The sequence below is a fragment of the Trichogramma pretiosum genome, unplaced genomic scaffold (genome assembly GCF_000599845.2).
Source record: "Trichogramma pretiosum strain Unisexual culture from Peru unplaced genomic scaffold, Tpre_2.0 scaffold1, whole genome shotgun sequence".
Taxonomy (NCBI): domain Eukaryota; kingdom Metazoa; phylum Arthropoda; class Insecta; order Hymenoptera; family Trichogrammatidae; genus Trichogramma; species Trichogramma pretiosum.
Genome location: NW_019641703.1, coordinates 2,281,311 through 2,306,708, shown reverse-complemented (window position 1 = coordinate 2,306,708; position 25,398 = coordinate 2,281,311). Strand labels below are relative to the sequence as shown.

General features: G+C 47.2%; 1 protein-coding gene across 1 annotated transcript in view; it reads left to right on the top strand.

Annotated features, from left to right (window-relative positions):
* LOC106657450 (teneurin-a) overlaps positions 1-25,398 on the top strand; it is a 67,040-nt gene that overhangs the window by 2,081 nt on the left and 39,561 nt on the right. The window contains exons 2-4 of the mRNA XM_023462836.1: positions 4,569-4,873; positions 8,623-8,745; positions 12,278-13,035. Coding sequence (XP_023318604.1) covers positions 4,569-4,873; positions 8,623-8,745; positions 12,278-13,035 — 1,186 coding nt within the window. The remainder of the gene's footprint in view (positions 1-4,568; positions 4,874-8,622; positions 8,746-12,277; positions 13,036-25,398) is intronic.

Sequence of the window (25,398 nt, the reverse complement as noted above, 5' to 3'; positions counted from 1 at the left end):
TGGCCACCGAGCGCGCACGCCAAATCGGAAGAGCCTCGGTAATAACGTTATACATTAGATATATAAATTGTGTATAAAAAGCACTACACGAGTGGAGTAGTAGTCTTCCGTTATCCTTTGGGCAAACACAGACAGACACGGAGACACGTGATTGCAGGCTCGTTATAACGACGCCTGTTTTTTGATCCTCTTTCGTTCTCTCTCTCTCTCTCTGCTCTGATACAAATGCTTCGGCGAAGTACGTCCGCGAACTGTGTAGCTTTCGAATTTCAAATTGCAAAAGTTTTAAATGCATCGGAGCGCGAATTCGAGTCACTTCGTTTTCGAGCTGGCTTTTACCTGTCAATGGGGGCCTTATCTAGTTTCGGATTTTCGAAATATATGTATAGAGAAAGAGCAGCTACGGCGATGGAAATAAAAGCACGTGCATTGTTTCGAGTTAAGCTTTCTGCCCCAGAGAGCCAGATAACGTGTCGCGCGCTGCAGTGGTGTATATATAGAAAGCTTCTTTTGACTCGTTGAAGGCACATAACACCTTTTTCTGCTCGACTGCCGATATGCGAAAGTGCGTCATTTTAATTACTGTATACAGAGAGAGAGAGAGAGAGAGAGAGAGAGAGAGAGAGAGAGAGAGAGAAGTCGTACGTATACCCCGCTTTTCTTTATTTTTTTAATTCGCATTTTTTTGCAGAGCTCGAATTTTCTCTCTCTCTCTTTCTTTCTTTCTTCACAGCCTCTCTCCCGCACACATTGCCTTTTTTCCTTTTGCTGCATAGCATCCGCGCAGAGCCCCGTGTGCGCTCATTGCACTGCTCTTGGTACACAAGAAGAGATAAAAAGTACGTTAAAGAAGCTCTTTAAATGACAAACTTTGCAGCTTGGGGCACTCTACATTTTTCACGCACACGCGTCGCGTTCTATATAAATTTTTTTTTTTATTCCTAACTAACTGAAAGAAAAAGAAAAAGGAATATCAACAGCAGAAGCAGCTAAAGTTATTCACGGGTAATATTGTCCGCGCGCGAGTAAAAAAAAAAAGAAGAGATAGAGAAATGAAGAAAGTTATTTTTTTGAATGGGTAGATGTTGCGGGCAAAATCAGGTCATACTTGTTCGAACAAAACTGAATTATAGCGACAAATTAAATTGTTACGGGACTCTCGAGCTGCAGACGAGTCCATGTAGCTGCCTAGCTTCATACATACATACATAGGACAGTATCAGGCATGTTTATATAGCAACTAGCTTGCCTGCCTCGCGCGCGCGTTGGCTACTGACAAAGTTTTGCGCTTCGATGTTTTTCCTCCCGTATACCTACATATATATAGGCACTGTATACTCTCGCTGGACGAATTTCAAAAGTTCACGCCGCCACTCATAGTCTCTCGTATACGTACTTGTGTATATGTGTGCACGCTCACACACACATTTTAAGCGAGTAGTTTACTCTCAGACAAGATTCAATTTATCCTTTCCTCGGGAGCAGCGCAGCGCCTCGTATGTGTTATACATACGCGTGCGTGTGTGTGTATGTATGTGTGTGCAAAGATTTTGCCCTACTTTCCTTGCGTGTTGCTGCTGCAGGCGAAAAACGGATGGCGTGCCTGCAGAGACCTGGCAAGAGGCATAACATATAGGAGCAGCAGCAGTAGTAGCAGCGTATACGATATCTGCGAGCGAGCGCGCGCATAGCTAATGCCCAGAGACCGGTTCCGATCGAAATGGAAAATATTCACGAACCATCGATGCATAAAGCGCTACGCTGCTGTATAGAGTAGCATGAGAACGAGAGCGAAGCGACGCGACGCGAGACGCAGCGATGGGATAAGGCCATGGCACGAGCGCAGCCAAGGTTCGAAATTCCGAAATACTCGCAAGTCGCAGCGAAGAGAGAGAGAGAGAGGTCGTTTGGAATAATAAAGTTACAGACGAGGTAACCAGTTTCGAATTCTAGCGCTCTGCTACGTGTATAATATACACATGTGACTTGGTTTCTCGCTAAAAGCAAAAAAAAAAAAAAGAAAGATAAAAAAAAAAGGGAGCCGCTCGCGCTGCTGGTCATACATACCTATATATTCGAAATAAAAAAAATGAGTGAGCGTGTGTGAGTTTGTTCATATCATATACATAAGCAAGTTTCGTGTGAAAACGCACTCGACCTACTCGGAGCAGAGCAGTACGCGCCTCTTTTTCTCTCTACGTGTGTACCACCATCGCCAGTGGCAGTGCACTGTGCGTTTTTTGCACGCGTGCACTTTATTCTCTCTAGTTTTTCGCGACAGGCGGGAGAGAGAAGAGAGAGAGAGAGAGAGAGAGAAAGAGACATTTTTCAAAACGAAAAATCTACTGTTACTACATAACTCGTTCTCTCTCTCTCTCGAGCTAGCCTTTCTTCTTCTTTTTCTTCTTTTCACTGATTTGCCGTGTTATTAATCAAGGACTCTCTCTCGCTCTGCTTTATATTCCTCTTATATTTTTTTGCCCCGAAAGTCGGAGACTTCGCGCGCGCGCGCGCAAGTGACACGCCAGAGTCTCTCTGCCTCCATAGTGTACTATATAAAATACGAATATATATACAAGGGAGCTGCTCGCTCGGTGCGCGGGCGCGCGCGTTTGTTTTTGACTTATATGTAATTCGAGTTATTTACGAGCTCATTCTTACGTTATATTCACGCTACTGCAGCAACAGCAACAGCAGCAGCAGCAGCAGCTGCTTTGCTTCTTTTTCGCAACTCGCTTTCTCGCAATTCCACTCTCTGCTCTGCTTCTGCTCTTTTCTAACGCGCGCTCGTATATATATAACACGCAATTTGATTGTAATTTACGCCCTTGAGACCTTTAGCATTATCATTCGCTATATTATAATGCGCGTCGTGTTGTGTACGCAGCAGCACGACGGGTCAGAGAATAAGAGAGAGAGAAACTTATTTTGCGATTTCACGGATTTTTACGGAGCACAGCCGTGTCCCCGTCACTGCTGCTGCTCCTGTTGTTGTTATTATTATTTTATGTATGTATAATATGCGATGTTGTCATGCGTGTGTGTGTACACGTTGAACGCGTGGGTGCACGAGCTACAGTTCAAATGAAATTGAAATAAATCGTCAATTACGCGACGATAAATCAGCAGCTGCAGCACAAGCAGCAGAACAGCGCGAGCCAACAAGGAGCAATTATGTATTATGTAGCTGTGAGACATTTTCTGGAAAATTCGCGTATTATATCGATCTACGATATAAATTATTGTTCTCGGGGCATTTTAGCGCCTTATTAATTGCGTAGATACATAATAGAGAGAGAGAAAGAGTGAGCTGCTATAATAAAATATACGATAGCGCGCAGGAAGTTCGAGTTATGGCCGTAGCGGTGGTGCGCGTAACACGGCATATCATTATACAGTCGTGTTTTCTGGCTTGGCTGGTCTCCCTTCTCGCCTCGGCTGCACATATTAGGTTGGCGCTGCCGTTCTAGGTTTATATATGCTCCATGATGTTATACAAGTCTGCGTTAGTGTGTGTGGCGGCGGTGCACGGCCCTTTTGCACGGCGCAACACGTACATCTAATAACGTCGATTTTTCAACGCCTCTCGGAGCTGGTGGCAACAGCACGTGACCTTCCTCCCGCAGCAGTATAGCAACCTTCTCTCTCGTTGTTCGGCTCGAGTGAAAAAGGGGTAGGCTTCTATAGTGTATGCGTGCGGCAACAGTAGACGAAATTGACGCACTTTGTACCGGCGCGATGCGAGCATCGTGTGTTCCGTATACGCACACACACGCGTGTATCCACTATGCGTATTTACGGCTGCGAGTAGCGAGTAGAGAGAGAGTAACTTCATTATATCGCTCTAATTGCATTGTCGGCGGGAGGCAGCGGGTGGGCATCAAAGCTCCGTCTCTCTCCCTCTCTCCCTTTCCTATCGGTTGCTCCTATATATGTATGTGTGCTAATGAGATGCTTTAGAAAAAAATCCCTCTCAATCCCTGCAACAACACCCTTGCTACGTACGGTAGCGGCACGTGTCGCGTCCGAACGCCCGAACGCGCATTGCACAAGACGTAACCCATTACTCATACCGGAGGCGCAGTCAGTGCACGGCATTTTTCTCGCAGTCGTATATAATAATACATGCCCAGCGTACATGAGGAGTTAATAAGTAAGCTCCATGAATTAATTTCTATTATAAGACCCCTTACTGAAGCTGAAACTTAAAGCTTTCAGCTGCTGCTCCTGCCTTTTCCACGACTAAAAATATGACGAGATAACGAGAGAGAGTCAGAGCGAGCGAGTGAGCTGGAGCTTTGCAAGCACCCAAGAGATAATGACGAACGATAGTAGGTATAAGGCTCTCGAGATACGCTTCCGCGCGATTATAATCAGGATATTTTAATGACGGATCTCGTAGCCCAGGCCGCTTATTATAGTTCCGATCCGTTGCGCGCAATATCGCCTCGCCTCTCCCGCTCGAGCAACGTCGATATTCTATACGTATGAGCACAATATAGAATGACGACGACGACGATGATATCCGAGAAAAATGACACTAATGAAGTATCTTCTTCTTTTTCCAGGTTACCACCACAGCAGCAGCAGCCAGGCCAGCAACAGCAGCCCGGCCAGGGCCAGGGCGTCGTCGGCACGCTGGGCTCGACGACGGGTAACGGCGGCACCGGACCGCATCCGGGCGGTCCCCAGCAGCCGCTGGTCATGTCGGGCTTCCCCATGAGGGCTGCGGCGGTGCCCCACTACTCGCCCTACTCGCCGTCGCGCTTTCACATCGACAAGCGCTGCCAGCATCGCTGCTCCTGGAAGTGCTTCAGCATCGCCATGATACTGGTTAGCGTGGCGCTGGCCTCGATGGTCGCTTACTTTGCCGGTATGTAGTAGTGCAGCATCATTATTATTATGACGATGGTCCAACGTAATTAAACGGCGTAATTTAGCTATTATACAATTTGGTGAACGCGGCGGCGGCGGCGGTGTCGTGTACGTCGTATAATATAATGACTCCCAAGATGTCGCACGCAGCTCGGCGATTTGCGCGATAATGATGATGACGACGACGATGAATAAATTTGTCGCCAACCCGCATACATCATCGACGCGGCGGCGGCGGCGATGGCTGCTGTTTTTTTTTCTCTCTTTCTTTTTATTTTCGCATTGACTGCACATATAATTATCGGCGATACTTTGCGGGTCTCGCTCGGCGAAGGAAACTTTCGAAATATATATGCGTGCTCGTACGGCGCACGTGTGTATAATGCCGGTGCCGAGGCGCGGCTGCTGCTGTGCGGGTACAAGCCACTTCTACCCAGGCGATGTGTAATCGCCGCTCCGCGCGCCGTTAAACGATTATTTCTGCTTCATTAATTTCGGATTATTTTGCGATCGAAGTGGGTAGTATATGTATACACGTACCTTGTGATGGATCCATAGAATTTCCACACACATACATATACGTTCTATTGGTTTCGCCGCGCGCGCATATAATGTAATGAAGAGAGAGAAAATTAAGTTGATAATATTCCCGGTATGCAGCTGCCGAGAGCAGAAAAGAAGTAAAAGGAAAAAGGGAACGCGAGCCGAAGAAAAAGGAGCTTTTGGTATATATGTATAAAAGTAATATGCTTTCGTTATTTTCGCTCATTAGTGTTGCCATACTTCATTCGAGTATAATATGAGAGTGCGTATTACACATTTTCGCAAATATAATTGAACGAATTTTCTCGATGAAATTTTGATTGATGCGTTGCCGTCGCATTCGTGTCGAGCTGGTATTATTGGTAGTACTTTGATCGACGCTTCAGGAAAACGGAACCAAAGAAATTTAAAGAAGATTTTTACCTTTACGAATATAAACGAGCGAACGAGCTTTTTTCCATGCTAAAATCGAGAGACAGAACGAATATAATATAAAAAGTAACGCGATCATTGGGATATCGCGAGGAAGATTGTTCCAAAACCATTACACGTTTGGCTTTATATATAAAAGCAAAGGAAAAACTATCCGCTTATAGGGAGAATATTGATCCTTTTTTTTTTTACTTTAATACAAGAAAATATTCGGGTGAAATCGCGGAGAAAAGCTGTTAGCTGCTGCTGCTGCTGCTGCTACTTGCTTGTACTATATGTATAGAGTCAGCTCATCGCGCGCGCATAGGAAACAGCAGTAGCAGTAATCTGGAATTGTCAGAAGAGTGAGAGAGGAGGCAGAGAGGAGGAGAAGGAGGAGGAGGACAGAAGGGGGTGAGAGCGAGGGAAGGAGAGAATAATACGGAAATTGGAACGACCTCTGATTTCAACGCTCCGAGGCATCGAAGCACCGGAGCACTGCAAAGCTCCTCTCTTTCTCCTCTCCTCCTCCTTCTCCTCTTCTTTCTTAATGTATATATAGCTCTATATACGCAGCTTATACAGTGCATACACGCGTATAGATGAGTCATAACTACAATATCGAGTAAGAGTCGCTGCTGCAGCAGAGCAAAATCGAGAACTAAGTCTCTCTCGACTCGCTGCATAAGTTGAAAGCTGTTTTAAATTCTTATCAGAGGGAACGAACGAACGAGAAAGAGAGAGAGAGACGCATTTGAGTCACCAACTGCAGCAGCATCAGAGTAACTACGCGGAGGATCAGCAAGTTTTATCTTGAAATTGTATTGTTTTCATGTGCGATCTCCGGCTCGCTTAGATGCTGCGCGCGTGTTTCGCCGCTGTACTGGCTGTGCGTATACACGCGTACCATCGTACATTTGCATTTATTCCTGCTGCCGCTGCCGCTGCTGCTGCTGGCTGTCAATCGAATAAAAGTTTAAAATAATATTGTATCCGACGTGACGAAATGCAGACGCGTCCATCCGAGTGCGAGGCGTCGAAAGTTTGCTTAACGGAAAACTTGAACATTCAATTACGCGCGCGCGCTGGCACAGAGAGTAAATTTCGCTCGCTCACTCAGCGAGAGAGTTTATGTATACATTATATATAAATGTGTATATATTGGTCACTCTGTTCTGCTCTGTTCTCTGTATTGCACAGAGCTGCAGCTGCACTGCTGCACTCGTATAGCAGCAGCAGCACTCTTGATCTCTCTCGGTATTATGCACGCATACCTTTACACACGGACACATTCGATGCGGCAACAAAGTACACACTTGCATACGTATAGTAGTACGTAGAAGCCGGAGAGAGATAAATATTGTAATTATACCGGGGCTCTCTCTCTCTCTCTTGAGGATCAAAGTTATTGCGCATCCTATATCACCCGCGCGCGCGAGCGCGTTGTCTTTGACATACTAACTGCAGCAGATCGTGGTCCGATATCTCTTCGGTATATTGCACAATACATACACACACGCGCAGGGCATGTACCAGCATACGTGCATGTACATAGGAAGGAATCAATCTCTATGCAAGCACGCGCCCGCGCGCCTATATACATATATAATACGATATTCGATTTCAAAGCTCTCGAGCCACGAGACACCTGTCCGGCTCCAGGCTCTCTCTCTCTCTCTCTCTCTCTCTCGCGATCGGCTCTTTTTTTTGCTTTTTGTTGTTGTTGTTGTTGTCAATTTTTCTCCGTTTTCTCTCTGTTCGTGCGTCCTCTCTTTTACCGTATATACACATACAGAGACACAATTGCAAACGATGTATATTCAAAAACATATATACGCGCATTCGAGCGACTTTCTGCGCCCAGTGTGTATAATAGAGCGCGCACGTTTTTTACATTATATATAACGGGCGACGCGCAACGTTCAATTTTCTGTTTACTTTTTGATCGGAGAATCGCAAGCCGCCTACGGGGCTGTATTGGATTTGTACTCGGTTATTTTGACTTTGCAGCGAAATACCCAAAGAATTGGATGCTAGCGGCGCAAACGCGTATACGTGTGTGCGTGCGTTTATACGCCAGTTATTATACTCGATTCGCGCGCTGTACATATGCAGAGCACAAAGTTGCAGGGGACATCGCGCGCGTTGCACACAAAAGTTGTGACGAGCTGCTGCTCTCTCTCTCTCTCGGTCGTTGCACATACACGCCGAGGCGAGGGTTTTTTTTGTACGTTTCTCCAACGGAGAGCGAACATGCAGCGCTCGGAGCTCATATAGGAAACGGAACGACGCGCAAAGTTGTTCTCGGTCTAGCACGTGACCCGCGCGCGCGTAAAATACTTGGCACTACTGCACATGGATGTTGACGACGTGTATAATGTACCCCGCGTCGAATTCGAGCTGCATGCGAGCGTCGAGTTCAACTCTCGCGACGACCAATTCAACGCAACTCACGCTATTATACATATATTATACAACTCTCTCTCACCTCCGCGCCACGCGATGTACGGATTTAACCGCATTATATCCTGTTCCGATGCGTATAATATGAAGTGATTAAGCTTATACTCGGGATATACAACTCTCTGTGTCTGTGCGTGTAATTCTATACGTACAGGCGAGCTGCTCGCACCACGTCACACGCGTGGGCGTACGTACGCGCGTATGTGTAAGAGTGCGCGTCATATGTAACACGGGCGTGTATTATAACACAATATAATATTCATATATGATAAAGATGCGCGTACGACGGACTAAATGAAATTGACTTATGTCTGTGTTTCTGTGTTACAGCGGTTAATTCGATGAAACCAATCGACAGCTCGAATTGCGTTATGGTGCAAGACGTCAAGTCCGCCACTCACGACCATGCAAATATCCACGACTCCATATCAACGCCGCAGCTACCGACTGAAGGTGAGTAGTAGTATATAGAGTGGAGTATTATACGAGTATTCCCCGTACTACCCCCAGACACCAACCATATAGAGAATATATTCATACGCATGACGAACGTACGGAGTTTCCAAACAATCGATTGGCTCGTGTGTGTGTGTGTGTGTGTGTGTGTGTGTGCAAACCTGCCACGCCGAGCCGCACATTCAGCACTTCTCTTCTTTTTTAAAAAAAAGCTCGCCGAAGCTTATGCCGAGCCGCACATGCCGTGCGTATATTATATGTGGTACGTAGTCCGTAGCAGCAGCAGTAGTAGTGTACGGTAGTATATACTATCGGGCTGCTGCCGGTATATGCGCTACGGCGAGCTTTTTCACACTCGCTCATGCATACTTAATTGCCACGGTAGACCATTCATACGCCACTCGCGCATAATGTATTTTCGTGCGCGCGAATGATTCGTAAGAATTTTCTCTCACTCTCTCTCTCTCTCCTGCTATAGCCCTGCCTCTGTCCGACCATCACCGCTCCCGTAGCGTGAAATGCATTTTTATACATTTTTGTTCTATATAGCGTGCAGAGTACCTAACTGAATGCTCTCTGCTGTGTGCAGTCTACCTACCCCCGGCACCCGATAAGCGCAACCCGGAGTAAACACAATGCACAACTCGGCTGCTATATGTATCGCGCTCGCGATGCCGCTATACTGCGCCAGCCGAGTTTAAACTGGCTTTATTTCGTCGCTTTCTCGCTTTTCCGCAATTCGCTCGCTGCTCGCTCGTTGCGAGCTTTATCCTCCCCCCGTATTTATAAGCCAATAATAAATACGCCGCACGGTGTGCGTGAGAGGAGACGAGACGAGCCTGCGTGTCGCAAGAGAGCAGCGACAGAAAACCTAAAGCCATTAATATGCAGATATTATGTAGCGTCACGTTCTCGTCGTCGAGGGGGGGAGGTCGATCGGTAGATCGCGCATTCTCCTCGTCGGCGTATACAGTAGTAGTATTATTGCCCGAACGCACCAATGTTGCAGAGCGTCTTTTTCTTTCCAATACATCGAGAGCTTATGTAAGGAGAGCTACTGATAATTAACAGCTTCTCGAAGCTCGATGGTCTGGACAAAATACTTTTATAAATAATAAATTTCCTAAGCCCCCTCGTTTTTGTACGTAAGCGTGCTCTCTGAGAAATGCTCGATGGGAAAAGGACAAAAAAATTGTCGATTTGATTGGATTTCAATGTTTTTGTGCGATTCCGATAGAGTTTCAATTTTAATCGATGTTTTTAAAAAGACACTTGTTATTAAAAATAACAATAGAATAGCGGGCTTAACGAAGATTCATTCTTTTCGTACGATAATGTACTTGATCGATTTCCCATCAAATATAACTCGCTTTCACTTTCTCGGAGGAAAATTTTAGAAAGCTTTGAACTCAAAACTGTAACCAACGACCAAAGAAAAAACTGTGACAAAATAAAAAGAAAGGAATATTTTTAAATAAAAGAAAAACTGATGATTTCATTTTTTTTTATTTTTATTTATTCGAATGGCATTAATAATTTAGCAAATATGAAAAAATACCAAAAACTCATCGTTGTCACGAGCTTAGGTCTTCTGCCGCCAAGCAAATATTATACAAATCTTCGTTACGCAGATTCTCGATGATCATATCACAACAGAGAATTGGCAGTCGGTTGTGAATCAGCTCTATGAAAGGTTCCATTGCCCATTTCAAGAAAAATCTTCTGGTCATCAACTCGCACAGATACGCATCCACAGCCGCTAAATTCTTACTGTCTTTGATGCGTGCCCACAATTTTTCATATTGCTCTAGCTTGAGGTAATCCTCAGATTTGACTATTTTCGACGACTCTTCGGATGGTAACCTCCACAAGCAGTTATTGAGCCTTAGCCTTTTTGGTTTCGCCGACAACGTTTTTGCTATATCTTTAAGTTCTTCTATACTGTAACCAAGTTCGTCAGGATCACTCGACTTTTCGAATAATCCGTACTTAGCGATCATTTTCATTATCGTCATTGCGTCGCTTGGGTCTAATTCGTATCCTCTCTTTTGTAAGTTCCCAACAACGGCCATAACGCCAGACACTCGTAAACGAGCGGTAGCAGGCGAGTGCGCATATAGGTACAAATGTGACGATCTCCACTTAAATGCATCAAAATGACTTTCGGTGGGAAAAACAAAGTTGGAAAAATCGGCTCCATGATCCAAGAGCAAGTCGACCGTATCCGACAAACCATTCACCACAGCTAATTGCAGGGGTGTAAGACCCAAATTGTCACGAGTGTCGATCGGCAACGGCTGCTGGATGTCGTCGGACACCCTGAATAATATATCTACATTGTCCTCGAGGAACAAATGATCGTTACCATTATTTATTGCAATGTGCAAAGCTGTCGATCCCTTTGAGTCACACAAATGCGGATTTGCACCTCTTCTCAGTAGCAAGTCTACCACATCGCGGCGCTCCGTGATCAAAGCCACTTGTAGCGGCGTATAACCCGAATAGCGACAGATGTAATTAGGATCGTGCCCGTGTTCGAGGAAATCTTTGACTACGGGTTCATCTCCTATTACACAGGCGATTATGAAATGCGTAAGGCCTGACTCGTCGATGTAATTTACGTCGTATCTTTCGAATATACGTAACGACCAATACATGGTCATTATGTGTTTTCGTCTAAACCCAAGATGTACTGGCGTGGTGCGGCGTGAAGGTGGCTTACCATCTGTGTCTAGGTCGGGTTCGTCCTTGTAGCCGGTCCGAGCGACGAAACGAATGAATGGATTAGACATATCCTCCAAGGGTCCAGTACATAAATCCATGCAAAGAAGCTCTATTTCTTTCGCGAGAAAAATTTGACGGAGATCCGGGAGTTCGTCGTCCCAACCCTCGATTAAGGTAACAATTTGACGGAGAAATTCAAGTCGCTTTTCTTTGTTCTCAAAATCGACATTTTTTTTTAGACTCTCCAATATTTCTAAGCGTACGGTGTTGATGGACATTGTTGCACTGATAGACAAACACAATCACTTATAGTTTGAGATATTTTATGATTTTTGCCACTGAAATCACTTGCTACATACACGATCGATGCGATCTTCTTATAGCTGTTTACACGGCGGCGTCTCTAAACGTACTGCCTAGGTTATATATATTACGACTTACATTACGAATTGAAAAACACATGGTCAAAATTGAGCTCGAACAGATTCAAGTGCGCAGTAGCGAAGAAAAAGTGAAATTCCAGAATAGTCGGACCACTCGTGTAATATGTGCTTCAAAAATGACAATAGCACATGGCTAAGCGTAGGCTCCGCCTCCGCACTAGTCTAATTACACTTTCTAATCATTACCGAGGTGTCGTTTGTCATTTTACGCGTCAACTAGCCCAATACCCAATCAAGTTTCATATCAAACATAGTTTCATTAAAAAATAATAATAATAATTGAAAAAAAAAAGTATTAATAATAATAACAATAATAATAAAAACCAATTATAATCATTTCTTTGCCGCTTTTTTCTTCGCAGAGAGCCTGCCGACGAGCACAGCGGAGCACTCGTCGGCCTCGCACGCCGACTCCGCCGATCATCAGCAGTCGCATCAGCAGCAGCAGCAGCACCAACAGCAGCAACACCAGCAGCAACACCAGAGCGACCCGCAGATCCAGCAGTCCGCGGCGCAGCACTGGCCCGCTGTGCTCGAGCTCCAATCCTACAACGTCGCCCACACCGCCGTCATACCGCCCTACAACTTCTGGAACTCGGAGTTTCGCAACAAGCAGCCGGCCTTCATCCGGCTGAATCTGACGCTGCCGTGGGGCGCCAACTTCGCCGTCTACGGCCGACGCAACGTCGCGCCCAGCGTCACTCAGTACGACTTCGTCGAGTTCGTGCGGGGCGGCCGGCTGGATCATCGTCTGAAGCGCGACGTGTTGGCCGCGGCCGGCGTCGCCGCGGTCAGCTTCACCAGTAGCTTGGGCTCGCAGGAGTACGTCGTGCAGCCCCGTGTCTTTACGAACGAGGAGGACAGAAGGAGAGGCGGCGCACGCAGCGACCATCTGCTGTACAAGAGGTCGAATTTCGAGGCGATGATGGTGAACGTCAGTCTTCTGCAGTATCTCGACACCGGACGTTGGTTCCTGTCGGTCTACAACGACGAGCTGCAGCCCTACACGGTCACCCTAATTGTCACCGAGGCCGAGGGTGTATCGACCACCTGTCCAAACGACTGCTCTGGCAGGGGTTCGTGCTATCTTGGCAGATGCGACTGCATCGACGGCTATCAGGTAAGACAAATTTTTCTTTCTTTCTTCGTTTTTTTTCCTTCTTGCTCCCTGCAATTTCTTATACCATTATTAAATCATCTCGCGCGAATATTTGTATATTGCTCAACTTCTTCGCGAAAGCTTACTACGTATAGCGAATAAGCGATGGAAGGTCTTTTTTCAAAGGCTTCTTCTTCTTCGGCTCCCTGATTGATGAGGGGAGAGGCCGTAAGCGGGAATCTTTTATCTCACTGACGACGACGACGCGGCGCTCATGTAATACTGCCCCTAGCCTATCAGGTCTTTCTTCAAACGGGAAAAAAGGGAAAAGAGGGTAGCTGCTGTAAGAGGGAAAAAAAAGGAAAAAGTTGCAGCAGTGGCGGCAAGCGCAGTGTACCGCCGCGCCCTATAGACAGAAGCAGCACGAGCGCGCGCGCGTGAGCGAGCTGTATTATATTTTCTGCGAACGGGTATATAAGAGGGCGAGTGTAGCGTGGAAACTTTTGTCCGTCGCGAGTCTGAAAATTTTAATTCTCTCTCTTTTTCTCTCTGTCTTTCTCTCCCTCTCTCTCCCTCGGTTGTCCATTGTTTCGTCCACACACAGCCATTTAATTTATTTGAAAAGTTGCGCGCGCTCGCTCTCTAGCCCCGCGGCAGCAGAGCGCGATACGATTTATTATATAATGCGGCCAAACCAAAGCCTTCGATTTTGTCTTCTTCCGTATTTTATATATACTGCAGGCATGCGCGCGCGCGAATACTGTCGTTTTATATATTTATAGCTATAAATCCGCGAAAATATGAGAGTCGAGAATTAATAATATGTCGAAAAATTCGACCCCGTCGACGACGACGATCCTCGAAGGAGTTTCTCTCTACTCTTTCTTTCTTTCTCTCTCTCTCTGAACTCGGCAACAGAAGCAGCAGCAACAGCAGACTGTATAAAGAATTGAACAACAGTACATAAACTATATCAGTCATATAATATGAAAGCGGCTAAAGGCGGCAACGAGATTGCGCGCCGGTATACGCGCCAGAGTGGGCCGCACATACACACACGGAATAAATCACTAGACTCAGCAGTAGTGGTAGTAGTAGTAGATAACTGGCGCAAAACAGCCGGCCGAGAGTACATATAACAGCAGCGAGCACGAGGGCGCAAAGAGAGAAGAGAGAAATTTCGAGATTGAAATTAAAAATGCAGAAGGTCTGATCGTCGAGAAGCTGCTGCAGGGCGCAAAGCTCTCTATGTATAGGAGCGCAGTACAGATCGCATTGCTAGTAGTAGTAGTAGTAGTATTCGCGAGTCTAATTTGGAAAAGGAACTTTACGATTTTCTTGCCTATCGTGTACTTTCTCATATCGCGGAACTCGAGTCTAGAAGTCTACTCTCTTGCGCTATGTAATATAGCGAGAGAGAGAGAGAGAGAGAGAGAGAAGTAGATACGGGCGCGCGCGCCGCAGTGCAGTGCAGCGGTAGCAGCTCTCTGCGTCGAGTTCGGGCTTCTACTCGGGATCCACGTCGATTGCAAAAAGTTGCACAAAGTTATTGGCGGAATAACATCGATAATTAAGTACACCGGTAGCAGCAACGCAGCGAGCTGACGCAGTAGTAGTAGTAGTGGTGGGTATTGGATTGCCAACGTACATACATATACATATAATCATGTATATAGGTACGACGAGGTGCACACCGCGCGTTCGTATATAGGTAATGTAGCCTAGAGAGAGAGAGAGCCGACCGCAACACGTTCTCAATATTGACAAACAGGCAGCATGGCGCGGGGGCGCGCGTACATATATTAACTGCAGCTCGTCGCGCGTGTATACCTTTACTAGGCTGCACACACATATAGCTGATGTTGCTGCCGTTGTAACGCACGCGAACCGCCACAGCAGCAGAGTCATATGTTTCGGGCTGCGTCGCTGCAGCATTATATGCACATACGTACATACGTACGTAAATATACGACGTGTGCCCCCCGACGTAACAAAGTATCCGATACGACGGCGGTACAGTGCAGCAACAGCAGCTATGTATCGCAAATGTGTGTAGGCGCGGGTGGTGCACAGCACTCCTATGTATATACTGCTGCTGCTGCTGCTGCTGCAGCTCCGGTACACTCAACTTGCAAGACGCATCCATTACCGTTCCGTACGCGTATGTTACTTCGAGTTTGCTGCGTATGTGTGTATGTGTGTTTGGGCAAGCAGCAGCAGCAGCAACAGTAGCAACAGTAGCAGTTGTGCACGCATGCAGATAATGCGCGTCATATTTGCCAATGACGATCCGAGGTTGAGAGAGAGAGAGAGAGACAGAAAGCGAGGTGAAGCGAGACCAAGCCATTATACGCGGAGTAACGTTGCCAAGTACCCGTACGTATATAATGGGCTAGCCTGGGCGCGCGGGGTAAGGGCAGTACCAGTAGTGGCACCTCGAATTTTCGACCATCGTAGATACAGATATAGAGCGGTGCAGGACGCGATCAAGGGACACACACACTCTGGCACTGCGCGCAGGAATTAATGCAGACTCACGCCTTGTCAATATTGCCGCTACTCGCTCAGCCGGAGCTACTACTCTATATATACAGCAGCAGCAGCACCGATCGCCAATATATACACGAATATACACTTCCCAACGTACTGGATGTGCATATGCACGCGCGCGCCGGCATGCATTATTATATCGGCTGCAACATTATGTTTAAAACGTCTGCCAATATGCGCGTCATTGTATATTATAGCATCTATATACGCTTATACACGTACAGGACTCGCACACGATATTATATACGTATAGACGCCGCCCTGCGTACACGATACGATATCATGATAATGAGGCGCTCGCGCAGGCAGCTCGCGAGGATTCAACCGAGTGTAGGGATTTTGATGATGTATAATGCTACACACATTTTTCCCCGCCGCGCGAGCTACATGTTACCCACTATACACAGCTAGTAGTACACTCCGCACGAGCCCCGGCGCTCCGCATCTTTATACATACACAGCAGCGAGCAGTCGGAGCAAGTATATATATTTTCAGCTATACACGGTAGTCGAGGCCACGTGAGCTTTATATACGGAATATATATAGCATTATACATATATTTCCCATCAGGAGCTTTGCTGCTGCTGCTACGTATATAGCTCACGAGCTTCACGACGGTAATTTGTATGAACTCTCTGCGAATCTTTCGTGAATTTATGATGCTATGCCACGTTGCTCGCGCACCGTGGCTTGCCGTGCTTGTGCGCGCGCGGGGGTAGCAGCACAGCTATACATGGATGTTGTACGCGAGGAGAACGTATCTTCTTGTTCTTGGTATACATCGTAACCGATGAGAGATGCTCGCAGTTTTTTTCGCGTACGAAGCTCTTCCGCGCTCTAGCTTTCTCTCTCTGTTTTTCGGGGTGCGGCGCTTGCTTTTTCTTGCGCGTGACTGAGCGAGCTTGCAAGCTCGCGTTTCGCGAGCATCGGAGAATCCAATCGAAGCAAATATTATACACGCAATGATGGAAGCCTTGCCTGCCTGCACACGAAACGAAATCGAACGGTTCGCGTCTCACGAGTCTCTCTCTTTCCCATTAGCGAAGACGTAGACGACGACGACGACGACGACGACGAGGCCTGCTGCGCCCCGCAGCAATATACGACGATGTATTTCTATGAATTCGATTATAGGCGCGCGCGCGCGCGAAGCTGTACAAGATTCGATCCTTATTGCGCGCTTTGGCCAAGGCTGCGGGCGCAAAAGTGTATAGCAGCAACATCTACGCATACATTACTCCCGCCGACGCCACAGTCGTGCGTGCGCGTGTGCACGCAATTATACGCGCTGTTATATACAGAAATGTGCGCGCACGTAATATAACTAGAAACGTGGTGGTGCACCCACACCCCAATGCTGCCGATTCGCGACTCGTCGACTGTATACGCATCTAAAGAATCATCGCTACTGCTGTTTGGAGCGTTTCGGCGCGAGGGCGAGGCGGCGCACAAGCCAAGTCTAATTTGACCCTTCGTCGATTGGGGGCTGCCGAGGAGGCAGCAGCAGCTAGTTGTGTTATATAGCACGCGCTGCTTCTCTTTCTATACATACCCCGCGCGCGGCGCGCGTCTATATACGGATGCCTACTATAGGTTGAAATTTGATTTGGACATTTTAATATCTCGGGCATGCGAGCTGGCGGCTTAAACGCTGCAGCAGCAATCCCGACAATTTCTCTCTCTCTCTCTCTCTCTCTGGGCGCGTGACGAATTCACATTTATTGCTCGGAGAAACATTCCCTCGGGTCAATCTTCGTCGAGCGCTTCTGCTTCTGCTACTGGCTGTGCGATGCCACTGCTTCTTCTTCTTCTTTTTCGCCCCGCTCCAACTTTGTAGCGTACGGCACGCAAAACCCACTACCATCACCGCCAGTGCTTTTCGGACCAATGGCTTTTGCCTCGATTAGCAATTTCGATAAGGGGGTGACGATGTAAATTACATTACGAACGCGCGACACACACGAGATTACCTTCCTGCAATATGTGTGTGTGTCTGTGCGTGCGAGTGTATACAAGTGCGCACTGGGGGTTTTCTTTCTTTCTTTCTTTTTGATTAATTATCGTTATACTGGCTTCGGAGCTATATTAAAGCGATGGCAATCTCAAAGACAAACATGCATTCGATTCGGCTAGCAATAAAAAAAAGAAAATAATAAAAGTAGGCCGTTGTGTATCGTTTGGCCGCGCGTGATACGAACGTATTTTTTATTGCATTTAAAAAACGACTTTCAGCCGTGTATATTGCCTCGATGCAATATGTATATCAAAGCTGTTTGGATGAACGCGCGCACATCAGAGAGAGAGAATCGCGAAATCTGGCGCGAGAAATCAGGTACACACATGCACGCTAGAGCGCCGAGAAAATCGAAAATAGTTTATAAAATTTTGTTTTCGCTCACCCTCGCTCTGCGCCTATCTCTCGCTCCGCACACGTATAGACGTGTGTGTGCAGATCGGAGTTTTGCTCGGCGCTCGGCTGTCTATCTCTCTATACGTAGCTTATATGCTATGTGCTGCATATACATGCCCGACGAAAGTTAGAGAAAACCGATAAAAAAACTTTTTTCACGCTTCGATTTATTTACGTACACGCATACACACACGTAGGTGTGTAACAAGTGCAACATTGCGTTTTGTCCCGTGCACAGGTAGATATACACTGCATACACACTTACACATATATATAGGAGGCACACATACATACAGGCGTAGTAGCGAAACTCGCGCCTAAATTATTAAATTCCCCGTGGGAAGTCGAGCTTGACATTAGAGCGTGTACGCGAAACGAAAAAGTACTCGATTTCTATACGCTGGCTCGCACACGCAGCACAGGTACCTTATACATATACCGTACTTATATACACCATAGCACGTTGGCAGGCTGGAGCTTCTCTGATATAGAAGCTAAAGCAGAAAAGTAGTTTTGGCGTGAATCGCGTTGGGGGGATACACAATATCAAGAATTCAATATAATCGCCTCTATATCATCGAGAGAAAGAGAGCGAGAGCAAGAGAGCAAGAGCCATGAGAGAAGTTTGCGAGAGAGAAAGAGGAAAAAGGCAGGAACAAAAATTTTTTTCCTGCGTTTTATCGAAGAAGCGATACATCATCATCAAAGCATTTCAACGAGTAGCTGGCGGTATGAGTGAGCCGCTGCCGCCGCCGAGACAAGCCGGTGCTCTGCGCGTGTATAAAAGGTGTACAGCAGTAGTGTATCGCTGCGTGCAAACGCTCAATGTCCAATCGATCAGGGTATTAAAATTTCCCGAAACGACTGCGCGCCGATTGCGTGGGTTGTATATTATTATATATACACACGTGCAAATGTGCGCGTCGACTGCGGCTTGTGCTACTCCGCGCTGCAAATGTATGGAAGCTTACGAGTTACGCGCACACGCACACATAAACATACACCCATAGAGAGAGGGAGCAAAGCCTGATCCGCAAGAACGGCGTGCAGGAACGTAAATCCTGCGGCTTGTGCTGCACAGGGAATTTTGCATCGGATCGGTCACGCTCATATCTCCATTAATGTTCATCTACGCGACCAGAGAGAGATACATTGGGGTGTGGGCAAAGGGGGATGGGTACTATAGGGTACCGCGGGAGGGGTAGGGTGGCTTCTGCTGCTACTGCTGTTGCTGGTCATTGCTACCATAGCTATTTATTGACTCAATATCCTATACGAAGCTGCTGCTGCCGCGATCTGTACAAACGCGCGGCTACAAATACCCGCGCGCCAGGACGTGTTGAATTGCAGATGCTACGCGCGCGACCACCACCGCATCGACGAGTCGACAGTAGATTTCGATCCCTGTAATGTATCAGCTCTGCAGCTTTGGCGAATGATGATTCAACGAGAGAGAGAGATTTGTGCGTTGGTCGGTGGTGCCTGCACACAAACTAGGGGATGGTGGTGTGGTAGCAGTTGGCTAATATTAAGGAAAAATCATTGAAAATCTGCTGTAATTGCGTGATCCGTTCCGCGAGTCTGATCTCTCTCTCGTTCTCTTTTACTCGTGCACACATTGGCAACGCATGCACGTGAAACGCCCCTGTGGCGCTGCTGCTGCCGCTGCTGCTGCTGGGATACGCATTTCCATGACGACGACGACGACAGTGGCGGCGACTAGTACTACTACTGCCACTATGTGCTATATATATACACTGCGTTACTACTACTACCACTATCGCTACCACTACTCGTAGTAGCCAGTTACCGTGTGCATATACGTACACTGCACCTACACGAACGCTGACTAGGCTACTACCACCATTACTATGGGGTGCGAGAGCCTCTCTCCTGTGTGTACACGTATATCGTAAAGAGCCAGACAGAGACAGAGAGAGAAGAGAAACGGATCGATAAGTCGCGCATCCTGCGCTGTAGCCGCTGCGCAACGGCGCAGTAACGGCGCTATATATACGTGCAGCACTACAGCAGTGGAACAGCAGCAGCAAACCCACCCAGCCTTTCTTTTTCATCCCTGTGTTCTCTCTATACTACTAAGCGCAGCCTGTGCAGTGTGTGTGCGTATTAGAGCAGGTGTGTGCCGCCTTTCAATTCTCTCTATTCCTCCCTGCCTCCCTCGTGCCTTCTCCTGCTGAACCTACTTCTCTCTCTCTCTCTCTCTCTCTCTCTCTCTCTCTCTCTCTCTCTGCACTATACTCTTTTTACCTAGAGCTGCATCTCTATCTCGAAGTTTCTTGTACACCTATGCTCGCACACACAACATACGTATACGTCGTCTTCGTCCTCGTATTGGAATACGACTGCGCAACTACTCTTTTGCCAGTTCCTCTCTCTCTAGCTTGGAGATATCCGATATGGATCTCGCGCGCGTTCGTATTTTATACAGTCGTACGTAAACTCGTGTAAATGAGAATCGACGACAGGATATATCGCGCGCGACTGAGAGAGAGAGCAAGTTTAAACTTTGGCGCGCGCCTGCGACGTTGGGGCGTTTATATATTATGATTCTTCTATATTAGCTGCCGAGCGATCGTCATCGCAGCAGCAACACACGTCGTCGACTCCATCCACACGCGGGAGCTTTTTTCCAATCGAACTTGTCGTCGACACTGTTGTCGTTGTCGCGCGTATCATACGGCGCGCAGACACGCCTGCATACATATATCCCGTGTTTTTCATCGTGGAGCGCCTACGTATAATAAGATTCGTCATGACTCTCTCTCGGAAATCACCCCTTTTCCCCCGTATATTCTTTCTCTCTATTTTTCTCTCTCTGTATATGACTCTTGTGTGTATACCTCATATAATATAATACGCTTGCAGCGGCGGAGAGCACGACGAGTAGCTTGATATATAACTCACAATAGGTCGGGAGCTGAGTAGTAGTAGTAGTAGTAGTATCGAAGGCGTCGTCGTGCGTGCCTTATTTTAGGCCAACAATACGTTTATATTACAATACAAACTTGTATACGCACGTATATAACATGCAGCAGCAGCGGCGCGTTTCTTTATTTCTTTACTTTATTTTTTTTTCTGCCTCCCTCTCTCTACCCTTCTTTATTCACTGAGCGCAAAACGGAAAATATCTGCCAAGTAGCAGGCAACAACAGCCAGGCTCTTATTTTTCACGAGCTCTATAAAGAAGAGGAGCCAACACATACACACTACATTTAAGAGAATATATATGTTACTGCGCCTCGCGCCCGCCTCTGCTGCTGCTTCTACTCGAGTGCCTACTACAGAGATATGCAGTTCGAGTGAAGCAGCAGCAGCTCTGACGACGAAGAAGAAGACGAGAGAACGACACATACTCCAGACGATGACGACGACGACGAAGACGATGGCTAAATGTAAAACCGATGTCTTGCACTCGAACTATACTCAAGAGTCCGCTCGCACGTATATAACATATTATAATACACGTATATACACACACACAAACACACAGAGTGCACCACGATTAATGATGACGAGCCTCTATCTTCTTGTCGCGCGCGCTAGACATTTTTTGCATACAAGGCCTTCTTCAATCTTCCTCAATCTTCTTCTTCTTCTTCTTCTTCTCGTGGCTCAGCACTGAATAATATCACGTGGACAATGCACTGTACTGTCGTACCCACGAGTCACTCTGCGCGGCGCGTTCCAAAATATTCGTGCATTATTATACCCACCCACGTACACGTAAAGTTTCGAAGTGAAACTTCCCTTATTGATGCTTTGCGGGAAGCATATAAGAGCATAGCAGAGGTCGAAGAAGAAAAAAAATTGATCGAGCGGGTGGACAAGCAGGCGCGATAATAGCCATTTCCTCTCTCTCTTTCTCGGACCGAAGTCGAACGTTTCTCGAGCTTTTTTTCTTCTTCTTTACATCGTACAACAGCTGGCCATTGTGCTGGTTTATACATAGGAGCAAGTGATACGCACCTCTTACCTGTTACGTGTGTGTGTGTGCTTTGGCCGCATAGGCTCGTTTGATTAATGACGGAAGTCTCTTCTTCGCGACTTTATATATTATACACATACGCGTGTATGTGCACTTGCATCAATCATAGTCTATTATGAAATCATAACTAAATCTCGTAGTCTTGTGCACACACATGTATAATATACCCGGGCGGTATGTATAAGCTTTGCGCGCGTCTCGTGTTTGTGTAAGTGCGTTTGCGCGTTCATACCTACATATGTATACCATATATCGATAGCCTATCGTTTCGTTTGATTAATGATGCATGTCCTTGGCTTGCGCGCAGCCCGATTCGCATACGGTGAACGTATACTATATATCTCCTCGTCTCTCTGCGCGCGTAGGCCGCAGAAGAAGAAAAGAAGAAGAAGACGACGGTCCAGACACAATCTGTAAGGGCAGAGGCGGAAAGAAGCATCGGGATCGCGTCGTCTCGAGGCTCTAGGGCTATAAGGCGTACGTAGAGAATGAGAAAACGAGTGCGAGATAGTAGAGAGAGAGAGAGAGAGAGTAGAGGCGGGCGAAGGTAAAACAACACTTGTAACATCTTGACATTTCATCTCTTCTTCAAACGACAACGACAACTTCTACTGCTATATACGACAACGGCGATTAATGACAGCGAGATTTTCGAGTCTTCTCGGATTTCTCTCACTCCTTTTCTTTTTTCTCCTTTTTTTTTGCGCGCGCACGTCCTGAGCACCGAGGAGTCGAGTGCGTCCTCGTGAAGTCGTAACGCGTGCACATGCACACGCGGAGCTTGATGCGAGCGGGCGGGCGGGCGCTCCTGACGGCTTGGCACTTTCGGGATAAGAATCGAATTATGCACTTAGGAACCCCTTTTTCGTGCGCTCACCTCGCAGTACGTAGTACACATAGTACATACACGCACATCAACGCACACGTATACACGTTTCTTCTCAGCTAGTTCCTTCACCTTTTTTCTTCTTCTTCGTCGTCGTCTTCTTCTCTCTTTCTGGGTTCACAGTATTACGCCGAGCGTTTATATGCTGCTCTACGCACCCAGCGAGCGAGCGAGCGAAGAAGAAGAACTCGTGTCACGCGGTTCTGCCTACAAATTGATGATTGCCACTCGGTCGATGCTCTCGCGCGCGCGCGGGCAAATACCATCAACGGCTTTATCCCCCCGGTTCGTTTAGCTTTTCACAACCTTCCTCTCTCTTGCTCGCACTTTTTCCCTGTGTGTATAGTAGTGTGCTGCGCCCGCGAAGATAACGATTAAATGGAAAGCTGCTCTCTCTCAAGCCCATTCGATCGGGCATTATTGAATTCGACGTGTGGACCATTGCGATGCTGCTGCTGCGTGTCGGCGGCCGGGGTGTTATAGTATCGTTTTGCTCTCGCCTCTCTCTCCATCACTCTATTGTATAAGTGCAACGGTAAACTCTCTCGCGGAAAAAAATTTTTTTTTCAGCTTTCTCGGGGCTCCTTTTTCCGGGGGTTCTCTCTCTTCGCTTTTATATATAAATCCTATATGTGTGTGCGTCTGATTTGTCTCGCGTGTAGACAACTATACGCTTCACGGAGTGCTACGCGTACATACGCGTATGAAGCTGAACCGCTCTGTGTTTGCTTTTCTTTCTCTTTCTCCCTCTCGATATACCGTCCCGCTGGAAGCACTATTACATACACTCCTATCTACCACCACCTACGTGCACTAACGCACAGCTCGTTGTTGAAAAAGAGGTTCGCGCTCAATTTTTTCCTATACACATACGCGTGTCGGTGTGTGTGCGAGTGCTCGAGTGCGCGCGCGTGCAGCAGCAGCAGCAGCAGGAATACCCTATGGGCGTGCGAATGATTTTATCGGGGGCAAAAAAGCAAACTTTGCTAATGAAAGAGCTCTCGACCGGCCGAGCCGGGGCACAGATCGAGCGAACGGGAGAGAGCTTTTCTTAAACGCGGGAATTACAATTTTTATCTGCAACGAATCGATGTGCAGGGTGAGTGGGTAGCGGTGTGGGGTGAGTCGCGGAGGAAAAAAGTTATCTGCGGAACTCGCTCCAATGAATAAATCATTGACACTGCTCGCGCGTATGTGTGTGCACGTTCGTTCGTCGGGTATATATACGCGCGGGCGCCGCTGTACACCAGACGACCAAACTAACTTAGCAATAAATAAATAAATTCTCTATCTCGCGTACACTTTTCTTGCTGTTGCCGCGCGCGCGTGTAAAAGAGAGTGGAAGAAAGGAGAGAAAAGTAGTTTCATACGTATACCACGTCTACACACAGACGTGTGTGTAGTAGACGTTCGGCTATGTGTGTACGGTCTCCCCGCGCGCGCGCGTGCACCACCGAACGAACGAACGAAGGAACGGCAAGTAATTTCCCGACGGACTTGGCCGACGAGGACCTATACATGGCAGCGGCAGCACTATGTGTGCTTGGTTGGCGTGTATACGACGCTGTGCGAGTTCACCACCAGCACCACCACCACCCCCGCACACACGTCCCATAAATATATCGACTATTTGTCCACTATCAGAAGTCACTTCTTCGACAGCTGTCATCTCGATTCTCTCTCGGTTCTCTTAGATAGCTGCTGCTTGCGTGCTATAATATAAGTCCGTTTGTACGTGCGTACAAACTCGTGCACAAGTATACACGAGAACACATATACACGTCGAGCAGAGAGCTAGAGAGAGAGAAGAACAGCTTTAAATTTTCGAGCTTTCAGCGCGCGAGATGCATGTATAATATCCCTGCGCCGAGCTTCATTGGCTCCCGTTTGACATATATTCATTATACGGCTATGTACACTCGAGCAAGCACAGCGAATGCTTTATAATTTGACTTGCAGCTATGTATACCGCCTCTCTCTCTCTCTCTCTCTCTCTAACACTCATTGTCGCGCGTGAACTGCAGCGTATATATACGCGCCGCCGCCTGTATAAAATATAATACGCACGCACACGAACTCACATTTATACAAGAGCTCATTCGCGCATACATAGACACTACCTACGCAGGAATGGCTTTTCCCCGAGTGCAAATAATAATTTTCCTTTTTTCTGCGTACGCACCCCCGTGCGTTCGCGTCTTTGTCTTTTTCCCATTGTTCGAGGGCATTTTTTCCTTCGTAATATAGCTTTCTCGCGCGCGCTCCGAGAGTTCCTTCTCTCTTTCTCTCTCGTTGTCATCGTCGCGCGCGCCGACGCTGCGTCGCGTCACCTCTCGTTCCATCGTCCTCTGCGCCTAGGTATGTGACGCTTTTGCATGTGTGTACGTCAATACCAATAGAAATCTTCTGCCTCTCTGTAGCTCTCTTTGCCTCTTTCTCTCTCTCACTCTGTTTCTTGCATCCCTTTCGCTCCGTTTGCGCGCATCGCCTCGACGTAGTCGTCGTCCTCGTAGTCGTGTATGACATATCGA